Raw genomic sequence first — 24,523 nt, forward strand, 5'->3', positions numbered from 1 at the left:
GAACATCTAATATCTAACTTTTGTACCATAGCACTATACAGAAGTTATAGATTGTTAAAGATTGTTATAGATTCAAAACCACTACCATCCATTATAAGGAATAAAAGGACGCACAACGCTCCGCGTATTTTTTGTATTGTTTAACCATGAGGGCTCCACGATTTACAAAAAGACCAGGACTGCATGTTTACAATATGTTTTTATATGATTTTAATAGTGATTTAGTGATATATTTTTGTTTACATGTATGGGCAATATGACCAATTAATGTATGTTTTTATGTATTTTTTTTATTTATTAAAGTGTTCTTTTATGAAAGCGCCTTTAGGATTTTTGGTGTGCCAGGACTATATGTCATTTTTCTAGTTCTTATACACTGATACTGGGTAGTCAGCCAACCGAGCAGCTAAAATATCCTACCGTATAATCAGTGTAGAGGTGAGCCCCATATATATACGTTTACTAACTATTTTGTAATATATTATATCAAAACACAATAAAGGTGCTAAATGGAGTACCACGAATGCTTAGTTACTATGCTTTTTTTAAAATTTTACTATAGGAGTACACTATAGACGTATTTTTTCGTCAAAAGTGGGAAGATGAAAGACTGAGGTTCACTGGACCAATGCGCATTCTTCGATTAAACAATCTGATGGCTAATAAAATTTGGACTCCAGACACTTTCTTTCATAATGGGAAGAAGTCTATAGCTCATAACATGACAATGCCTAACAAGCTGCTGCGAATTCAGGACGACGGAACCCTGCTCTATACTATGAGGTATTTTCTTTTTCTATCTATTTTTAACACATACATTATTTTAGCTAATCAGAATTAGAAACAAGTCTTCTTGATTTTAAGAAAATTCACAAGAAATATTAGTATTGAATAATTTAGTCAAAATTAAAATCCACAGCATTTAATGTTCGGAAAGGGACCCTTGTGTATATGCATTGGGGGTTTCAGAAGACGGTTTTATTTTCAGAAGGAGCTGTCACGGTAAGACAACCCTGCTAACTCATGCTTTAGATTACTTGCCTTATTCTGAATACATATATTTCCCTTGACTAAAAATACTTCTACTGCCTTCTGCTGTCTGTTCCATACTGATGTAGCAGAGCTACAGAAAAAGCCTCATGATGCACAAAGCACATCATAGCACAAGTCTTTGCTGCAATGACCAACTTAACTCTGCTACATCTGTAGTATTCAAAATGACAGAAGATGATTTATAAGTGTGTTTTTGCTAAAAATTTTCATGCAACTCAATTATCTGGTGCTGGCATGGAAACTGGAAGGTGTTACAGTCACATCATAGTACAGAAAAATTGTAGTATCATCATGTTTTCTGAGATAATTACGTAATGTAGATTGCAATGTTGACAGAGTTTCTGCTTATGTGTACACAGATGCATTTATCTAACAGCAGAGGATACACTGGATATTATTGCAGGTGGTCAACATCAGACTTGTGGTATAGCATGCATGTATTTAGATATTGTAGGCAGATGCCTTGAAGTGCAATCTGGCTTATTTGGTGTTTTGCAAGTATGCAAAGATAAACAAAAAGAAACGAAAAAGAAAATATTGCACCTGGTTTCCCTGCCCCGGTTCCTTTCTCTCCAGACAGTGAAGACATGAACAGCAGCCAGACTCCGTCACAGTTCTCTGCCTGCCTTCCCTGATGATTCTGCCATCCAATTATACAGCAAGTAAAACATAACTGAGCCCATGGTCTAATTGTTATCTAAGTCACAATTCTTGACAAACCTATACCACACCAACAGCTCATGTCTTTTATTAAGAATATGTAAGCAAACCTCTGTGTCAATCGTCAATCACTTCTCCAAGAGCTGATTGCCAAAAGGTGTTTCAGTGGATGAGATGAGATTGGAAGTTTTGCTTTCACAGGTGTTTTGTCCTTTAAGAAGAGGTACACAAAGCCTGGTTACTAGTGTTGATCGAGCACCAAAGTGCTCATGTGCTACCGAGCACCCGAGCACAATGGAAGTCAATGGGAGAACCCCAGGCACCCCCTGCTCAGAAGAGAAGGGGTTGTCTGGTTCACAAAAAAAGATTAGAAATGGATGGAAACCCCATCAAAATGGTTTGGAAACAGCATTAAGAGGATAGCTGGATGTGTCTTGGACTCCTATTACCTACTACATACAATAGACCACCACACAAAGGGTATATGCCAAAAGCCAGGTATGTGCAAGCCCTCAATCTAGCCATGAGACAGATAACAGGCTAAGTCAGCATACCTTCCCATGGCAGCCTTGTGCACTATGAGACATTCCAAACCAGCTCTCATCTGACTGATGGATGGCTTGGGTGGACCTGCGCACCTAGATCAATATCATTAGGGTGACAAAAAGTTTTCTGATTGTCCTAACAAATTATTATACAACCTTTCTATACAGTTTTGTCATGTAAAAACTAATTTGCATAAACATGGGCATATAGTAAAGACATGAAAATAAGCAGAATCTGCCTTGTTTTTCAGCTGAAAAACCATTTGCATGGAAAATTTGCGATCTACACTACTAATGAACAGCACCATATATTGGTTTCATAGTCTTATGACAAGACTAATATTCTTGTCATAAGACTATGAAACCTATAGATGGCGCTGTTCATGAGTCATGAACAGCACCATCTATTGGTTTCATAGTCTTATGACAAGACTATTAGTGTTGCCTTTTGCATGGAAAATTTGCGATAAAAATTTGCGATTAGAATATTTGCAATCTACACTACTCATGAACAGCGCCATCTATTGGATTCATAGTCTTGTCATAAGGCGCTGTTCATGAGTCATTACAAGCAGGGCAATAGTCCTCAGATACACCCTAGCAAGCTTCTATTCCCGCAGATAAAGTGCTAGAAGATGTGTGAATGATAGCAGCAATCCGATATACACCTCAGTGTTAACGAAGGCTATTATAGGCTGAGTGCTACACGGTGTGTGGACTCTGTTGAGCAGTGTGCCCCACTTACTAGCGCCCCAACAAGATAAACAGCACCATCTATTTGTTTCATAGTCTTATGACAAAAGTAATAGCTTTGTCATAAGACTATGAAACCAATAGATTGCGCTGTTCATGAGTAGTGTAGATAGCGAATTTTACATGCAAATGGTTTTTCAACTGAAAAGCAAGGCAGATTCTGCTAATTTGCATGTCTTTCCCATGTACCCATGTTTATGCAAATTAGTTTTTACATGACAAAACTGTATATAAAGGTTATTGAATATTATGTTAGGACAATCAGAAAACTGTTTGTCACCCTATGTTATTGATCTAAGTGCGCAGATCCACCCAAGCCATCCAACAGATCTGAAGTAACTTTGAGGCTTACTGGCTCTCAGTCAGATGAGAGCTGGTTTTGAATATCTCATAGTGCACTAGGCTGCCATTGTAAGGTATGCTGATTCAACCTGTCATCTGTCTCATGGATAGATTGATGGCTTGCATATACCTGGCTTTTGGAATATAGCCTTTGTGTGGTTGTCTATTGTATGTCGTAGATAATAGGAGTCCAAGACGCATCCAGCCATCCTGTTAATGCCGGTTCTAAAACATTTTGATGGGGTTTCCATTAATTTCTACCTTTTTTTGTGAACCAGACACCCTCTTTTCTTCAGAGCAGGGGGTGCCTGGTTTGATGCTCGGGTCTCCCATTGACTTTCATTGTATTAAATTGTACTCGAGCACCCGCAGTATTCGGCCAAGCACTCCGATGTGCCAAGCATAGCGATGCTCAAGCCGAACAGAAGTTCGGCGGAGCATGCTCGCTCAACACTACTGGTTACTGGCAAATCTGTTTTTCTCAAGAAAGTTTAGTGTGAAACAGGCCTCAATGCAAACAACATTCAGAAGACCATAGAGGTAGTGTTATGCTCATGTTGGAAAAGGATGTAAAAGTATAGCTAAAGATGGAATGCATTAATCCATGGTTAGATAAATAATCTAATAAATCAAAATTGCACTCCCTCAGTGTCCTGTTAAGCACAATTCACAAGCGCAGGAGCAGTATGTTGCACTCAGTTGCTGCTTCTGTATTTGGGAATGGTACTCAATAGGATGCCGAGAGGGTGCAAATGGATTTGAACGCACATGGATGCGTCAGAATGGATAGGAAATGGACTGACAGAATGAAATAGAATTAGGTTTTTACTTTTCTATATGAAATATAATGTATTGGCTTTTACAGATGAATATAAGATCTATTAAGAATATATTACTTTCAGTGCGTGGAATACACATTTTAATATATGGGATGAAGATGGAGAATCACATGACCCTGGGTGGGGCTCTGGCCAGCGGGCTTGCCCACAATACCTTGCAGTCAGCCTGACAACCAACCAGGAGGGAGGATATTCGCTGGTCTATCAGGCTGTGTTAGCTCTATAGCACAGATGCCATTGAGAGCTCAGCCATTGATGTATCTGTCATGTCTCTGACAGACACCAATTATACATACAAGACAGCCATTATAGGGTCATGCAGGGACAGTGTAGATTGAATTACTAGGTAGAAATTCTGGTTTTATCATTAGATACAGCATAGGAGCAGTTAGTGTACTGTGTGTCTGTAGCCGAGCCTGGAGCTGTACATAATGACATGTGTTGCACTGCACAAGACATGATAGAGACTAGAGTGCTCCAGCTGTCAAACAAAATGGTCACCAATGCAACTTAGAATTTTCAAATGGCAAAAAGACTTTTTAGTATTGTCGCCATTTATGACTACACCTGCGCAGGATAGTGATGCAGTTGAATACTGCAGTGTGCCACAGGAGCCAATAGTTCCCTGCCCTATTGATCACCCTCAAAGGCCTTAGGTTTCAGGCCTAGTATGCCTGAGACCTATGCGGTAGTAAATCTTGGTGCAGGTGGATGTGATGACGTCATCATGCCCACCTTTGCCAGGATGCAAAGTTACGCATGTGCATCTGACCTTCTGCGTCCGACTATCCCCGCCCTTAAACCAGAACAGGTTGCGGCCTGCATTGTGAACACCAGAGAATGGGACACAGGTGAGTATTCATTTTTGGCTTTTTTTTTTTTCTGTTCCCACTTGGTTGGCATTACTGGCAGGAAGGAGAGCACTGTGGGGGCACTGGGGACATAAATACTGAAGGGCACTTTGGGCGATATTACTCAAGTGGGGGAAGAACACTATGAGGGACATTACTGTGGGGCAATGTGGGGGATATTACTGGATAGAGAGAAGGAGAGCACTGTGAGGTTCATTACTGGGGGGCACTTTGGGGGACACTAATGCTGGACGGCCACTATGGGGGACACTACTCCTGGACAGGCACTCTGGGGGACACTACTACTGAGCATTTACTGTGGAGGAAATTACTACTGGAGGGGCACTATGGGGGACATTACTACTGCAGGGGAACTGTGGGGGACATTACTACTGGAGGAGCACTGTTGGGGACTTTACTACTGAAGGGCACTGTAGAGGAAATTACAAATAGAGGGGCACTGTAGGGGATATAATTGTCAGCATTATTGGGGGCACTCTAGGGGAATTTTTAATACTGTGTTAGTATAAGGGGCATCACTGGTGGCACTGGGGACTTTTAATACTGAGGCACTACAGGGGGCATTATCAGAGGATTTTTTTAATATGAGGGCACTATATGGGGCATTACTGGAGGCACTGGGGGCATTTTAATACTAGTACACTATAGTGGAGTTTTTAGTACAGGGGCATTATTACTTGGGGCACTATAGGGTATATTATTAATACTGGGACCACTATAATGGCATTTTTATTAGGGGTAAAATACAGATGTAGTACAGTTAACACCCATACTTAACTAGACATGTTAAGTTGTGTTAAGCCGATATTAATATTAATGCTGGATGGGGATATGAGTGCTAGAGGCACTGTAGGTGCATTTCTATTACAGGGGCATATTAGAGGGCATTATTTTTGGGGACATTATATAGACATTATTACTGAAAGCACAATGTAGGGATTTATTATTATTACTGGGGAATTTTAGTGGGTGTTATTATTACTGGGGGGCACTGTATGGGGCATTATAATTGCTGGAGGCACAGTATTGGCATTGGGGATCACAGTGGGCACAGTATTGGAAATAGCAGCAGATTGATATGTTGGGACACCAGGATGGGGAGTTTGTGTTGAAAAGGTGCGGAGCTTGATGGAAAAATTGTGAAATCAAACATGTTTGTGTAAAAAACTCTGCAGAGATGAGACATGGCTGAAAGATTTGTCATGGCGGTCTGGGTGAAACACATGTGATGTTTACTCATGTCCAGGGCTGTGGAGTCGGTAGATAAATGTTCCGACTCCGACTCCTCGACTCCGACTCCACAGCCCTGCTCATGTCTATGCATGTCATTGTCACTCTGAAATTGTTTACTATTAAGTCCTAGGAGACCTCAGAGTCCTCAGGAGACCGTCAACCAATTGAGCCACCGTTAATTTGGGTAGAATCGATTTGAGCCTGAATCACATTTTTTACCTAAAATAATTTTTGATAAATTCACTCTCTACTCAGTATTTAGTAAAAATGTTAAGCTGGTAGATTGCCTTTAAGTGTCATTTAGCATTTCTCTTTAATGTAAATACCATATTGAGTCATTTCATATATAATAGTGTGTCAAGAGTCATAGTTTCAACTTTTTGTTGCAATACTTCAAATACCCCGCTTCCAGTCACACAGTATAGAACCGCTAGAGTTCAATGAGTACCGCAGTAAATAAATCCTTCTTCAGAAAGCTCCTCCTTAGTGACTGCTGTCTCCAGACAGAATTCATACAAATGATGCATTCATGTTTCATATTTTCTACCTTTATTTTTCTTCTGTGTCTTTCAAGAAAATATCAGAGAAATATATTACTGTTCATGTCTCACACACTTCCATAGGGATTTCATGATGTGTCACACTGTACCTTTATTGCAGAAATTCAAGTGGTTGACATCAAAACAACTCCATTCAGATGGAATTCATTTTCAATTGCAGAAACTTCTGGAACATACCTGCCACGTGTGAATATGACAATAATACATAATCAGAAAGTGATCTTTGGTTATAACTAGTTTTTTATGTTAGATATATTTATATCTTTTCAACTTTTTTTTTTGCTATTTCTTGTTATCTGTATTTAAAAAAAAAAAAAAAAATAATAATAATAAAATCTTGTAGCTTTCGCCGTAACCACTGAGACTCATAGTAGACTGACATTTGGCTATTCTGTACAGTTCTCTTCATAATAGTCATCTTATTATTATCCCAGGTAGGATTACAATGAAAGGCATCACGGTATTGCCAGTGGGGGATTGTCACAGGGACTTATGCACAATTTACAGAGCATTCCCACAGCACTCTGCAATAGATGTCAACAAATCATCTCCTGAAACTTGTTTTCTTTGTCTGTGTGGTTGCTGTAAGGCCATTTTCACTCTCGCGTTTTGGCTTTCCGTTTGTGACATCCGTTCATGGTTCTCACAAGCTGTCAGATCAGTTTTGCCCTAATGCATTCTGAATGGAAAAGGATCCGCTCAGAATGCATCAGTTTGCATCAGTTCAGTCTCCATTCCACTCTGGAGGCGGACACCAAAACGCTGCTGCAAAAATGCTGTCCGCCTGACGAAGCGGAGCCAAACGGATCCGTCCTGGCACACAATGTAAGTCAGTGGGGACGGATCCCTTTTCTCTGACACAATCTGGCACAATGGAGTTCATGACGGATCCGTTTTGGCTATTTTAAAGATAATACAACCAGATCCGTTCATGACAGATGCATGCGGTTGTATTATTGATACTTCTTCACTGCATACGCAATATGCCTCACCTGAAATGGCGAATAATACAGTGCTGTGAAGAAGTATCACCTGCATTTCTTGTATCACCTACATGTTTACGAAGACTGGATAAAACATTTAACCATTTTTTGCGGACCTATAGAAATGAATAGGTCCATGTGCGATCCACAGAAAATGCAGAACGGACATGGATGCAAAATACGGTTATGGACATGAAGCCTAGCTCGTCTGCTCGATTCCTTCCCATTCTTGCGGTGTCCTGATGACTATTTCACCCACTACACCATGTAATCATTGCAGCCGATCACTGGCCTCAGTAAACTGAAGTAGTCAGGTGTGTCATCAATGTGGCAAGACCTGTGCTGCACCGATCATGACCACCAGGTGACCACTGAGGTAAGTAATTAGCTGAAGAAAGATTTTCCCTGATATCACCAAAAATCAAAAATACCAATTTGAAATAAGCATTGAAATAAAGCAAATAAGGGCCTATCACAGAAAAAAAAACACACAACATTTTTGTTCTCTCTTGTACATGGACTGTGTTTGGTATTGCAGATTGTGCTTATTCCAGTGAAAGAGACAGACACATCACACTGACTAGTATTAATCGTTAAATTTTTATTACGAATATCGGCACTTCGAGAATTCGCGAAGATGTAGAATATAGTGCTATATATTCATAATAGCAAATATTCTAGATTTTTCTTTCATCAGTAACCTCCCTTCTTGCTTGTGGGCCAATGAGAAGGCTGCAATGTCTTTTTCAGAGCTTAGCAACATCCCTAGCAACCAATAGGAAAGTTGCCTACCCCTTACTATATAAGAGCCTCCCCAGCAGCCTGTCTTTTTGCAGTTCTGAGAGAGAGAGCAGTGACATTGCTGTGCTCTGTGCTTTCATCTGGATCCTATTCCTTATCCAATTACATTAGATAGTTAGTTAGCTCATACAGGGCCGGCCTTTGGGGTGTGCGGGCTGTGCGGCCGCACAGGGCGCCATAGTAACAGGGGCGCCAGGCGGCCGACAGCTCGCAATGTAATCTGCGGCAGGCGAGGCTGTACTTGTGTTCTCCCTCGGGGCGCCCCCTCCACCTCCCCCTCCCCTGTCTGACCTGCCTGCTGCCCCCGCCGCTGCCAATAAGAAGAGAGACAGGAGGAGGAGGGGAGGGGCTGTGGCCACTGCGCCACCAATGAAGAAAACTGACCTGAAATTATACAAATACAGGAGGCGGGTGCCGGAATCAAATAGCCGGCACCCAACCTCTGTGACAGGGAGCTGCGATCAGCTGCAGTTGAGTTAACCCTTCAGGTGCGGTACCTGAGGGGTTAACTGCCGCTGATCGCAGCTGCCTGTCACAAAGATCGGGTGCCGGCTATTTGATTCCGGCACCCGCCTCCTGTATTTGTATAAGAAACATAATTGGTGGCTCAGTGCGCCCCCCCCCCCTAGTATAAGAAACGTTGGTGGCACAGTGGGAAGTGCCAATGAGGGTTAAAAAATAATTTAAAAAAATTAACTCACCTCCTCCAGTTGATCGCGTAGCTGCCGGTCTCCTGTTCTTTCTTCAGGACCTGTGGTGACGTCACTGAGCTCATCACATGACCCATTACCATGGTGATGGATCATGTGATGTATCATGTGATGAGCACAGTGAAGTCACCACAGGTCCTTTGACAGGTCATGAAGAAAGAACAGAAGACGATCAATTGGAGGAGGTGAGTTAATTATTTTTTTATTTTTTAACCCTCATTGGCACTGCCCACTGCGCCACCAATGTTTATTATATTGAGGAGGGGCGCACTGCACCACCAATGTTTATTATATTGAGGGGGGCGCACTGCGCCACCAATGTTTATTATATTGAGGGGGGGCGCACTGCGCCACCAATGTTTATTATATTGAGGGGGGGCGCACTGCGCCACCAATGTTTATTATACTGGGGTGTTGGGGGGGCCCACTGCGCCACCAATGTTTATTATATTGGGGGGGCGCACTGCGCAAATGTTTATTATACTGGGGTGTTGGGGGGGCGCACTGCGCCACCAATGTTTATTATACTGGGGTGTTGGGGGGGCGCACTGTGCCACCAATGTTTATTATATTGGGGGGGCGCACTGCGCACAACGATGGGTTAGGGAAATTTCACAGCAGAGTGCGCATGCGCTGGGAGCCTCGCCGGCGATTAGGGTAGGGAAAAATTATGGGCCAGTGCACAGGTGCGGTGATCGGATGGATGTTCTCAGCAGGACACCGGCCGACACTGCGCATGCGCTGGGAGCCTCACCAGCGGTTAGGGTAAGGAAAAAGCACTGGCCCGTACGTAATTTTTCCCTTCCCTAACCGCTGGTGAGGCTCCCGGTGCATGCGCAGTGTCGGCCGGTGTTCAGCTGAGAACATCCATCCGATCACCGCACCTGTGCACTGGCCCATAATTTTTCCCTACCCTAACCGCCGGCGAGGCTCCTGGCGCATGCACACTCTGCTGTGAAACTTCCCTAACCTGACGTTGTGCGCCTGCGCGGCGCTGCACACCTCCTCACGTCATGTCCGGTGCGACCGGAAGTGACGAGGGTAGGGAAATCTCACAAAGTAGGGAAGTATAACATTACACCGGCCTTTAGGGTGTGTGGGCTGGTAACTACTTGGTTGGATAGTCAGCCAGCCTATGCCATGATGCCAGCAACAAGCAGTATTTTTTTTTTTTTTTGGGGCGGGGGGGCGCCACAAGGTTAGCTCGCACAGGGCGCCTGGACACCTAAGGCCGGCCCTGAGCTCATATATATATAATACAGATAGTTAGTGGGAGATAGTCAGTGTAGGTTAGATAATGATATAGTGCAGCTGATAGGTTCCAGTGCAGGGTGTTAGGTAGTGTGATAGGAATTACTGTTTCTCTGCTGTCCATATATACATCCTACAGACATAGTGCTGTGATGTCACAACAATACTTAGTGCACCAATCAGTAATATCTACTCAGACCTGATAAAATGTGAAGTTGCTTGTATGTGCGAATCATTAGTGCTGATTTGCGCAATCCCAAAAAAAAATGACTGGAGATCACGAATTCTAGAATATTGCGAATATTCTGCGAAAAATTAGCGAAATATCGTGAAAACTTATATTGCCTATGCCGCTCATCACTAACATTGACAAGAGAAACGCTGTTTCTAAATAAAAAGCAGATCCTTTATTTTATTGTATGGCAATTGTTTTAAAGGCTATGGAACCCTTTGGAGCCATTTTTTTTTTATTATTGGTTTAGATGGGGTTTTTTGCCCCACATATACAGTACACTTTTAGAAAATGCCACTAATATATATAAGCCTCTTGTCATCCGTAGGGGCCAGTAAAGACTTTATCTAAAAGGAAATAAAACATTTTACATTTTTGTTTTCTACAGTTTTATTTCTAATGTTTGCTCTGGAATTTGCAGAATTAAATCTGATCTAGAGATAATAGAACAGATTTCTCTCTTCTCAGGCTAAAAGGGGTTGCCTCCTTCAACAAGTGGCATTTATCATGTAGAGAAAGTTAATGCAAGGCACTTACTATTGTATTGTGATTGTCCATATTGCATTATATTGAACAGTGTATAATGCAATGGAAAAATTAATCCAGCCAGCAAAGGAAGCAATATGGATAATCACAATACATTAGTGAATGCCTTGTATTAACTTTCTCTACATAATAAATGCCACTTGCTGAAGGAGACAACCCCTTTTAGCCTGAGAAGAGAGAAATCTGTTCTATTATCTCTAGATCAGAATTAATCCTGCGAATTCCAGAGCAAACATTAGGAATTTTGCAGGCCATATATATGGATGACCTATCATGAGGATAGTTTCATCAATATCTGTTTGACAGGGTCTGACACCCGGTATCCCCGCCGATCAGCTGTTTGAAGAAAGCGGCTCTCCATGCAAGCACTGCTTTCTCTTTTTTACAGTGGAGTGGTGGTGTTGTGTAATGACAAGTACTCACCCCATTCAAATGAATGGAGCAAGTACTTGTCATCGCATTGCACTTCGGGGACGGTGCGCAGTGTAATGAAGAGGAAGCAATGCTCGCATCGTGTCGGACCCCTCTGATCAGATATTGATCATCTATCCTGATGATAGGTCATCAATATACACTCACCTAAAGAATTATTAGGAACACCATACTAATACGGTGTTGGACCCCCTTTTGCCTTCAGAACTGCCTTAATTCTATGTGGCATTGATTCAACAAGGTGCTGATAGCATTCTTTAGAAATATTGGCCCATATTGATAGGATAGCATCTTGCAGTTGATGGAGATTTGAGGGATGCACATACACGGCACGAAGCTCCCGTTCACCACATCCCAAAGATGCTCTATTGGGTTGAGATCTGGTGACTGTGGGGGCCATTTTAGTACAGTGAACTCATTGTCATGTTCAAGAAACCAATTTGAAATGATTCGAGCTTTGTGACATGGTGCATTATCCTGCTGGAAGTAGCCATCAGAGGATGGATACATGTTCTCATTCTGTTTACGCCAAATTCGGACTCTACCATTTGAATGTCTCAACAGAAATCGAGACTCATCAGACCAGGCAACATTTTTCCAGTCTTCAACAGTCCAATTTTGATGAGCTCGTGCAAATTGTAGCCTCTTTTTCCTATTTGTAGTGGAGATGAGTGGTACCCGGTGGGGTCTTCTGCTGTTGTAGCCCATCCGAGTGGTACCCGGTGGGGTCTTCTGCTGTTGTAGCCCATCCGCCTCAAGGTTGTGCGTGTTGTGGCTTCACAAATGCTTTGCTGCATACCTCAGTTGTAACGAGTGGTTATTTCAGTCAACGTTGCTCTTCTATCAGCTTGAATCAGTCGGCCCATTCTCCTCTGACCTCCTGCATCCACAAGGCATTTTTGCCCACAGGACTGCCGCATACTGGATGTTTTTCCCTTTTCACACCATTCTTTGTAAACCCTGGAAATGGTTGTGCGTGAAAATCCCAGTAACTGAGCAGATTGTGAAATACTCAGACCGGCTCGTCTGGCACCAACAACCATGCCACGCTCAAAATTGCTTAAATCACCTTTCTTTCCCATTCTGACATTCAGTTTGGAGTTCAGGAGATTGTCTTGACCAGGACCACACCCCTAAATGTATTGAAGCAACTGCCATGTGATTGGTTGACTAGATAATTGCATTAATGAGAAATAGAACAGGTGTTCCTAATAATTCTTTAGGTGAGTCTATATGCCCTGCACAACCCCTTTAACTTTGTCTACATGATAAATGCCATTTACTGAAGTTAGACAACCCCCTTAACATTTGCAGCAGATGGGAATTATTTGTAATTTTACTGATTTTCAGATTTGCCCATTTATAGAGCTTAAATCGAAATCTGCAGTAAATTGGAATAGTTCTTATTTTGGGACAATGATGAAGAGTAGGATACAGCCAATGCAGGGACAAAGAAGGGGTCTGGCAAACAATTGATCTGAGCCAGAAAGACATCCACGTTCAGGCAGATCACTAGTCACAAGAAGGATAGAAGCTTCCTTTCTTTGTTGCTACTAACCTAGAAGGGGAATGGACCAGCGCTGATATCATAACAGCTATCGTAACAAAAACTTCATTAGTAAGTTTAAGCAATTTTCATTATAAACACATTGAACAACTTTTTATCTGGCTGGTCAACCCATTTAAATGAATCGAAATAAACCATTTTACGTGCTTATATGATAATAACATAAAAGTAATAAAATATAAAAAATGGAAATTTAATAAATCTAATTCAATTGTCAGGCAAAGAGAGAGTGAAACGTAAAATGGTTCTAAACAACTAGTGTTCAATTCGTGAATTGCTGAAACTACAGTAATATTTTATCATGAGGGCCAGCATTGTATAGATTGCATGCTTATGTTCATACATCACATCTATGCTTGACTGTCTGTAGGCTAGTTATGGATTTTCCATAGACATTCATAGTGACTGTACATGATTGGCTGCTCCCCTGCTTGAACGAGGGATTGAACATCCTTGTTCATCTGTGGAAGTCCCAGCAATGGGACCACCAAGATTGACCGTGTATGGCAAACCAAACAGTAAGTCATTAATACCTGTCTACAGTAAAGCAAACTGATCAATGAGATCTCTGATCCTTAATATTTAAGACAATATTACAGTACATACTTTATTGTAGTCTTAATAAGTCCTATACCTAGCAGTGGATCCACTGAAGTTATGAAAAGGTGCAGGCTTCCTAGCTGTCTTACATTTAGACCATTTTCTACGACTAAAACAGGCATAGAAAATAGTAAATGAGATGGGCCTGCTCGCCCTTTCCCCTTCCCCGCCCGCACCCACTTTTTTAGACCTGGTGTGAGTGGGGAGAAGTCGCAAATTGCAGCACAAAGGACCTTTGCACTGCAATCTGCACCAGAAATGATTTACAACAGCCAACAACCATTGATAAATTTCTCTCGTAGAGCACTAAATCCTCTGCTTCTCCACACGTACTATAAAACTGTCTGCCTGTAGCCACCACTAGAGGGAGCTCATTGCATAGGAATTTATACAGCTATTATTGAATGCAATGCCAGCTGTAAATCTCTTTTGCACTGAGCACCTCCTAGTGGCAGCTGATGGAAAATGTTATGCAGATAAGGAGTTCATTGCTGGGCCCCACCTTCCCCCAGGCCCCATAGTAGTCACTTAGTGTGCCTTCTATTCCACTGGCCACCGGCTACCTAGAGTTTTCCATTTTTATATAAATAAATCTTAAATCGCTGTATATTAAAGGGTATAGGTAAGAGTGGTTCACATGTATCTAGAGGAAATGTTGTTGTACTTTGCAACTGCAAATTCCCAGTAGGTGGTCCTTTCAAGAACAACCCCTCCCCTCTGATACTAGTGACAACTCTAAAGTGCAATCAAGAGAATACTTAAGCTGTCACTCAGAGAAGAGGAGAGGGGCTCAGTACAGAAAGCTCGGAGCACTGCACATGAAGGGTCTGCCTGGCACTTACTGTAGCAGTGCCAGTGGGATAAAAATATCAATTTCTTAGCCATGTAGTCTGCATGCCCATCTCTTTAGAATGCTCTCCCCATCATTTATATAGTGCAGTCAGCAGTTTTGACGGGACAAAACTGCTCATAGACTACCTCTAAAATGTTATGTGCAGATACATATGTATTTTGTTTTTCAGCGTTTAGTTTTCTCACCCTTTTTTTTCCTTCCTAAAACGTTTGCACACTACTGTATGTCCAGATGAATTTAGCTTAACTTTATAACTCTACATGGTGACGGCCGATGTATGATGCTATTATCTGTAAGGACTAAATCTATTATCATCATCGTCATTATCATTCTCAGTACTTGGCACCTCTGATCCACCCATCCATCTGTTATCACAAGTTTCTCGTAGTCCATTAGGAACGATGTCTGTCCAGTTGCATCGGTCACCGCACAATGTGGATTGAATAATGTGCCGAGACTGTTGTGTGCCTAATCTAGTCTTAATGTAAAAAGCCTCTATAAACAACCAGAGCTTCTGCTCATGACAAGAATAGTGATGAGCTATAAAATATTTTTTTTACATGAGGAGGTGTTCTTTATGCTGTCGCTGCTGATTATGTTGTATGTTCTATCATAATTCCACTTCTCAAATTATGGGCTCCAAAGGCTGGCAGGTTTCCAGGATCTAATCTTATACTGGCAGGTGATTTAAATTTGTTACAGGAGAAATTAGATTTCTGGTCTTTGAAAACCAGGTCAAACATTAAAAACAAAACAAAAAGGTTATTTGGTATGTAACTTGAAAGATTTGAAAGATTAATCAAACTTGACGTATGCTTGGAGATCTTGAAATCTTTCAACGGGAATTTTACAATCTACACTCCATTAATATATGTTAAATTATAGGTGTCATTTACAATCTCAAACTGTATAAGGATGAAATAAATGTATAGGGTTGTACATAGGAGCTCAAACAGTAACAGGCAGGTGGGCACCCCAATAACAGTAAAAATAGACAGCTTATTCACCCCAACGTGAGAATCAAAGAGTAATTGAATTGCTTATCTATGAAACAAGGTGGACACCCCAATAACAGTTAAATTACAGAGATTATTCACCCGAATTTGACAACCAAGGCCTAATGGATTGCTTATCTATTAAGCAAGGTGGTCACTGTTCAATTAGATAGCTCTGTGCCCTACAAAGGTATTGATGCAAACTGAGCTGTCTCCTTTGGATCCTTTCAGCTTCAGATTACATTCCCTGCACTGTCCCTGCAGTCCCTGCACTGTCCTTATGCTCACCCTACAGTGTGTAAAAACTCTTCCTATGATGTCCCTGCACTGTCCCTGCTGCCTCCATATCCAATAATCCACAATTTAAACCATTTTCAACACTGTCTATAGCACTTGTCACTTCTCTCCCTATGTTCAGATCACAGTGAAATGGCGGAGATCGGACAGGATTATGCCTTTTACAGGTCTGTGACATCACATGGGATGGCCATCTGCTGATTGGTTGGCTGCATAGCATTATGGATCATATCGTGTTCCTGACTTTTTTAATTCACTTTGCAACACCTGTAGCCACCATTTTAGGAAAAAAAATTATTTGTTACCACCAAGCGCGAGGAAATTTGGATTTGTTGTGAATCAAATTTTTTCTACATTTCAGATCAAATTTTACTTCGGATGCTTTTATTTGATCAACACTAATTATAACATTAACACACAGCAGCACAACTGAAATGTTGAAATTCCGGTGCAATCCCTCCAGGCCGTGGGTTGGCAGCCAATAAATATAGAATATAGTAGAAGAATGAGGCAGCAATTCAAAGTAGGTGAAAGGCTTGTGGACCTGCTTTATTCACCCCAAATGCAATGTTTCAGCCCAGCACAATGAGGGACTCCCAGGCTATGAGCTGTGCGCTACGATTGGCCAGCGCTGCAGCAAGGGACAACCCTAATACAAAAACTCTGCCCAGTACAACAGAGGGAGCTGCAGACACCGGAGCCTATACCGGGCAAACAGAGCGGCACCCAGACATACTAGTAAGTGCAGGGGGACCTCTGCCCACTGATATAGTTAGTTTTTAGTTTTTAAACTAGTGAAAGGTCCTCTTTAAGCTACAAACTATCCAGCCTAGAGGCTTGAATGAAGCAATTTCATATGCTTGCTTCATTTAAGCCAGATGCATTACACAACTACGGGTTGTTCCGCACATACATACACTGAAGTGTGTTGCTGTTTTCCGTTGCCTGTCTCTTCCTTTTACTTTTACCATGTTCACTGTGAGTGGCATTAGCTACAATGTACAGGTATGGTGATTGACACGCAGGGAGAATATGTGTTACACAGAGTCAAAATTTTGGTTTATGTTTCCCTTATTACGGTTCTATAATTGATGCATATGTATACTGTTCTGTCACCTGTTAGGATCCCCTGCTATACCAACACCGGAGCGAGGCGTTTATATGACATGTATCTAGCCGCAATTTTCGATTCCCCCAATACATGAGCGCTTGTTGCGCTGGTAAGGAGGCGTGTGCTGGGACGTGGGTACTGGGCGGATCAGGGGGCGAATGTCAGATGACGCGCCTCTTGATGATTCACGTAGTACTAGCACACACCCCCACCATAGGCGGGGCTTATCTGATATGGTTTCGGCGTCTGAGCGGCCGCGTACGGCCATCATAGCGCTGGAGCCTTGACACGCACAAGTGTGAGGCGATTTCTGCTTTACAGGCTTACCTCTACTTTAGAGACTCTCGCTCCTGATGATATGTGGTAGACGGTGTCATATTGAAACGCGTTGAGCCGGTGATCTTTACCTAGGACACGGCTCTTTAGGCAGGCTGCAGACTAATGGTCAGGCAGCGTAACAGCTGACTTGACAGTGTGTATGCGGTCTGATACCGAGACCCAGTGTGATACTGCATGAATGGGTAGGCTGGTGTAGGCAGCTGAGTGAGCGTCCACATATCTAATAACATTGAGTGGATGCTGTATGCTGGACTGCCTGGGGCACCCAGCTTATGACTCACTCGAAGCTGCTCTACAACTCACGCTAGGTAGGACTGCTCATCAACGCACCTGTGCCTGGTTCAAATATAAGAACCGTGTCCTGATTCCCTCCCCAGTAAATATTGGCACCAACGTGCTAGCTGGATAGGGATTTAGTCCAGACTTTAGGTTGTGTGGTGGATATAATTAAACTCTTATACTACATTACCTGGAGCCTGATAGTCACGGAAAGTGATGTACAGTTTATTCCCGTTTTTAACCAGATATTAATAAATACTTTATTATTTTCTTTTAAATACGTTCTTCAGGCAGTGTGATAATTATATATATAGTGAATGTACAAAATAGTATCTTGTTCGTGTGAGATAGTACATATTCTGACCCTCATAACTTTTTTATAGTTACATCTATGAAGCTGAAGGGCTAATTTTTTGCAGAACAATCTGCAGTTTTTATTTTAAAATGTATATCACTTTTTGATAAATTTTTTGGGGGAGGTGAAATGACCAAATACAGCAAATCGGCTATTTTATTTTATTTTTTACCATTATGTCTTTGTATGGCATAAATATTTTTATATTTTAATAGTTCGGGCATTTTTGAATGCAGCGATCCTTCCCTGATCTCAGGGAGGGGAAGGGGTTCCTGCCTGAGAACTGCAAGCTTCTGGGTTTTTTACCTTACAGATGCAGTGGTCAGATTTAAAAAAAAAAGACATTTGAGTGGTGCGATTGACAATAACTAAACAGCAGGCACCTGGTGGCTATGGCGCTCTCTCCGCTCCGGAGTGGGTACCATCTTTAAAGACAAAACATCCGCTATACATGTCCGGCAGTTGTTGAGAAAGAGTTAAAGAGAATCTGTCACCAAATTTCACAATGCAAACTACATAAATTATTAAATAGATATTTTTTATCTGATGAGCCTGGTGTGCTTACTTTGAAGATCCATGTCAGAATGACTGTATGTTTCTTTTTCCCACCTGATTTTAAAGGAGATTTCCATAAATTTAATATTCAGGACCTGTTTCCAATATATTTCATCAGAATATGAATGTGGGGGTGTGACTGCTGGCATGGATTAGCTGCTTGGAGGATGACTCTGGTTGATTGGGCAGTACAAGCCATTTCCTGTATGTCAAGCCTGAGAGCAGGAAGTGGAGAGTAGTGGGGACCAGGACCAGAGCAGCAGTAGTAGGATATTGGTGAGGTGAGTAATGATTATTATTGTTTTGATTGTTTTATATTTTATTTTTAACCCATTCTGATCCTTGTTCAAATAATATTATTCTCCTGAAAAACCCCTTTAATTTCCACTAATCTGTGCCATAAATATAGATCTATTGATAAATGCGTCCCATTGTACTTTACTGGTGTGAGATGTTTTTAAGGTCAGTTAACTTAACTTTAACTGTAGTATTAATTCCCATTCATGGAGTCTTTGGATTCTTAATATGACTGTACAGTTCTCTGTCACTGGGAGCTGCGCTGGATGCTGCTCTTCGTGGAACTAACTCATGGCATCTTCATGGCATCCTAATTGTGAGCCCTTTTTTTTTTGTTAAATATGCATTTGATAATAATAATAATTATTATTAGTTGGTTAATTCAAGTGCATGTCTAATAATTTTTCCCACCACATTAATAGTGTATGAGGAGGCTGACTTATTGATAGTATATAAATGTTTATAAACATGCATATAGGTGATTTTGCCTAAACTCAAACTCAGTATTAAAGATGGGAAAAATGACAGTCAAGATAGGGAAGGGTGTCACCCAGGGGTGGATTGGAAACTTGAAGTGGCCCTGGGAAAAAAATCTAAAACTGGCCCCATGCTTTAGTTTATATTGGGTCCATATTGGCAGAGGGTGGGGCCAACACAGGTAGATGAGCTTAACGACATTATAGTGCAGTTAAAATATTGCCCAGTAAAATCAAATATAATAGTACAGCACAATATACTGCCCAAAGAACCAAATTCCACAGTTTGTGGGCAGGCAGATTGGAACAGTGGCCAAAACTGATGTAGTTTGATCTCTCTGAACTGTCTTTTCCAGCCTCCAGTGTCATCTCAGAGAGGGTTTTCAGCACAGCAGTTGGCGTTGTCACACGCAAAGTTGTACTCCGACAGTGTGTAAAACATTACTTTTGTCAAAATGGACGAGGCATGGATCCTTGAGGATTTTCACACACCTCCCCCTAATGAATAGATCTGCCATTGCTGATGGTGCCCTATCATGCCACTGTGAGTGGAAAATCTGAAGGCATTTGAACTTTGAAGTTCTGCCTCTGTGGTTGTACACTGCCCCTTGCTGACAGACTAATAAAAATCTTGGAAAACCCCTTTAACCACCACATCTGTCCTTCCAGGTAGCTGCTTTCACGTTATAACCTTCACTGCTTCGAGGTTTAATAGCATCATTTGTATGTACAGTATATAGTGAATACCATGTCTTTAAACCAGCTTCTTACTGGAAGTTGTCATGTAGTAGCGGTATCAAAGGGCTCCAAGTCAAATTCATTGTGGACCATAACATTGCCATCCAGTGCCATCCAAAGTAACCCATTAATAATGTGCTGTTCACAGACAGAAGAAAATATGAACAATTAGACACCTACCTACTCCTTTGTGGAGAAGTCAATACAGCCGCTTAGAAGGCAATTGAGCTAGTTTATGGAAAATAAATCTATATCCATATTGACTTTACAATAAAATTAATAGAGCCTGGGAAATAGATGCTGCACATGTTTTAGGCTCCATTGCCTAATATTTGCTCTGTATTAGCTCCTTAAAGCAATCCTGAAAAAGTTTGGGCTCTAAATGATGCTAAAGAAATGCTATTCTAAAAACCTATTAGTGAATTGGTTGATTCAGATCAGTAAGCCCAATTTGATGGAAGTCATAAGCTGTTACTATAAAGTAAAGGTTTCAGAATGTCCATTATTTTCTCCTGATGTTTTAGTGATGATGATGATGATGATAATGATGATGATTGCTGACAATAGTTATGTAATATATCATAAAAATAAAATAAAAATTCATTTTATGTTTTGTTCTTTTGGGAGAACTGTTCTTCCGACTGCACTCAAGTCAGTAAAAATTTTAAAATATTGGGAATGTGGATCAATATACAATACTTAGAGTTAGGGGGACCATTACTTCACAGAGGATGAATTGTAATAATTTTCCAAATAAAAATTCTGGACTGACAGATACCATTTATTGGCAAACACTCTTAAAACTGAAGGGGTATTCCGGTTATTGGTATTCCCCATTCACAGTATAGGGGATAACTATGAGATTGGTGGGGGTCCTAATGATGGGTGGAGTGTACGGCTGCTCCATTAATTTCTTTGGGAGATTGAGCGCTTGGCTTTCTGTGGAACTCCCATAGACATGAATGGAGCATCAGTGCACATGCCAGTCTGCCTCTCCGTTCATTTCTTGAAGCTTCACATGGTACGGGTCCCCACTTCTCGTGATTGGTGGGGGTCCCAGCAGTAGGACCCCCACTGTTCTAATAGTTATCCCCTATCCTGTGGATATGGGATAACTTTATATAACATGAATAACCCTTTACACTGACTAAAATGGTAATTTGTTCCACTCCATACACTATGTGGTATGATGGAAATAAATATAAGACCAGTCTAGGAGGTTTTGAATGGATCTATGGAGGTGAAGTTAATTAAATCAGTGAAGAGATGCGAGGAGGACTTCACCATTAACATCAGTTGTATTCCTCTAATTAAAAGCTTGTTTATACCAACTTAGAGGAATACTTTATTCATTCAAAGGACCCTTTTACATGGGCCGAGAGCAGGCAGTGATTGGGAAAGAACATTCATAGGAACATTCCTTCCTGGTCATTGCCTTCTCATTTTACATGCAGTAATAACCAGGGTTATATCAGGCTGTACAATCTTTTCTATGATTGTTCCCAGACAGATCCATTGTTTGTAAGAAGCCCATTTCAGTTTACCCAAAAAGAAGTCCTGCCATTGAGCAAGTATTTCAGGTGCCGCCAGAAGTGAATTTTACCACGTAAATCAAGCAAATACGGTATGTATTTGGGCCACCATATATATTTCGTACAATATATCAGGGAATTGGCTGAAAATAAAATAAAGGAACTAAATAAAGGAACTGGATTGCACAGGGGCCCAGGGAGGAAAGGGGCTCTTTTTAGATGTAGAGCAGTAACAGATGTGCCCAGGCTGCACTACTAAGATGAGAGTGAGGCTTAGCAGGCCGATGGGGGTGAAGTTTATTAGACTGATAGCTTGGAGCTTAGCAATGTGACAGGGGCCCTAAGACATAACTATGCTTGGGGCCCCAGAAATATTAAATCCACCCCTGGGTGACACATGAAAGATGGCGTTATCAGGTGATTGGTGGCAGCTTTAACACGTTCATATCCCTGATTATTGTACCGAACCTCAGCCCATGTAAAAGGCCCTTGAGACTGAGCCAGCTGTCTTGTCAACAGAAAGATTGTCCTTTGTTGATAAAGGCTGTGGGGGGGTTATCATGAGGGAGATATTTGAAGTCAGTTTTGCTTGAGTCTCCGTTGGCGCAATTTTCAGCAAATCTATCAAATACTGAATGTTGTTTTTTAAATGTGATGCATCTTTAAACATAACACTTTGTCTAGAGAAGCTACTCCAAATTTTCCTACTCCAGCCTCCTCCTTTGTGACTTAATTTTTTTTTGCATCTCTTTAAAAAGTCTCAGTTAACAAATCGGGAGTGAAACTGATTAGCAAAGCTGACCATGCCCACTTTTCCTCCCTATTTTCTAAACTGGAATGAGTGTTTTAAAACTGCAAAAAGTCCCAAAAAAGTTTGCACAAGTAAGCCCAAAAAAAATCGCAAACCCTCATTTTGTAATTAGAATTCTAACTGCACTGATAAATTTCTCCCTGTGACAATCAGGAGCATAGATAAGGGGGGGGGATAGGGGGTTCAAACCCCCCCCAGGCATGCCGCTGACCCGAACTCCCACATACTATATTACTGCGGCATAGCTCCCTCTCCCGTCGCCTATCACCGCCATAGGCTTCAGGCTTAGTAGACCTGAGGCCTATGCGGTAGTGAAATCCCGGCGCAGGCGTGCGTAATGACGTCATCGCGCGCCTGTGCCGGGACGCAGCACTGTGACGCGCCTGACTCATCCCGCCTTCCTCTGCGAGCAAGCGCCTGGCCCTGGACATAGGTGAGTATTTAGCTTTTCATTTTTTGTTCATTTTTTTATTTTTTATTTCATGTGCCTACTTTGGGGGGGGGGGGACACACACAGGAGGACATATTAGGGAAAATAAATCGAGTACATGATGGGGGAAGGGGGAATGTGGGGGCTGTATGGGGCCAAATTATTATGGGAGGGAATACTATGTGGGAGCAAATTATTATGGGAGGGAATACTATGTGGGGACAAATTACTATGTGGGGGCAAATCATTATGAGAGGGACTTCTATGTGGGGGCAAATGACTAGATGGGGCAGTGTGGGGGCAAATTGCTATGTGGGGGCAGTGTGGGGGAAAATTATTATGGGAGGGACTACTATGTGGGGGCAAATTTCTATATGGGGCAGTGTGGGGGAAACTATTGTGTGGGGGCAGTGTGGGGGTAATTGCAATGTGGGGACAGTGTGGGGTAATTGCAATGTGGGGACAGTGTGGGGTAATTTCTATGTGGGGACAGTGTTGGGAAATTGCTATGTGGGGGCAAATTACTATGTGGGGGCAGTGTGGGGAAATTGCTATGTGGGGGCAAATTACTATGTAGGGGCAGTGTGGGGAAATTGCTATGTGGGAACAGTGTGGGGAAATTGATATGTGAGGGAAAATTACTATGTGGGGGCAGTGTGGGGGCAAATTACTATGTGGGGGTAGTGTGGTGGAAATTACTATGTGGGGGCAGTGTGGGGCAAATTACTGTGTGGGGGCAAACTACTATATGGGGCAGTTTGGGGGAAATTACTGTGTGGGGGCAAATTACTATGGGGGGATTACTATGTGGGGGCAGTGTGGTGGAAATTACTATATGGGGGTGTTGCTATTGGGGAGGCACTGTAGGGGCAATTCTATTATTTCTGGGGACACTATACAGGGATTATTGCCTAGAGCACAATATAGGGTGTTATTATTACTCGGGGCACTCTAGGGGACATTATAGCTGCTGTAGACACTATAGGAACATGTGGGGTAATTTATCAAACTGGTGTAAAGCAGAACTGGCTTAGTCGCCCATAGCAGCCAATCAGATTCCACCTTTCATATTTGACAGCTCTTTTGGAAATCCAGTTCTACTTTACACCAGTTTGATAAATTACCCCAATTATGTCTATTAGGGTCACTATTTTTTCAGCAGTATAGTACCTGGGGCATTGGGGGGCACAGTATTGGGGGTGGCAGGATGACGCTGTGGGGACACCAGGATGAGGAGGTTGATGGAAAAATTGAGAAATCTAACGTGTCTGTGATACAAACTGTAGAGACGAGATGCGGCTGAAAGAATTTGCCATGGTGGTCTGGGTCAAATGGAGGAGAAGAGGAAAGAGAAGGTCTACATGACAGGAGATGTCACTGGATGTAAGAGGTATGTGGTGCTGTATTCTCCTCCATGTCTTTTTTATTACAATTATATGTATTTTAAATTTGGCGACCAAATTTTTCAGTTTAGGA

General features: G+C 41.9%; 1 protein-coding gene across 1 annotated transcript in view; it reads left to right on the top strand.

Moving 5' to 3' along the window:
* The window catches only part of GABRA2 (gamma-aminobutyric acid type A receptor subunit alpha2), a 225,780-nt gene that overhangs the window by 98,513 nt on the left and 102,744 nt on the right, over window positions 1-24,523 (top strand). The window contains exon 5 of the mRNA XM_040420547.1: window positions 563-783. Coding sequence (XP_040276481.1) covers window positions 563-783 — 221 coding nt within the window. The remainder of the gene's footprint in view (window positions 1-562; window positions 784-24,523) is intronic.

The sequence above is a fragment of the Bufo bufo genome, chromosome 2 (assembly GCF_905171765.1).
Source record: "Bufo bufo chromosome 2, aBufBuf1.1, whole genome shotgun sequence".
In the NCBI taxonomy this organism is placed as follows: Eukaryota; Metazoa; Chordata; class Amphibia; order Anura; family Bufonidae; genus Bufo; species Bufo bufo.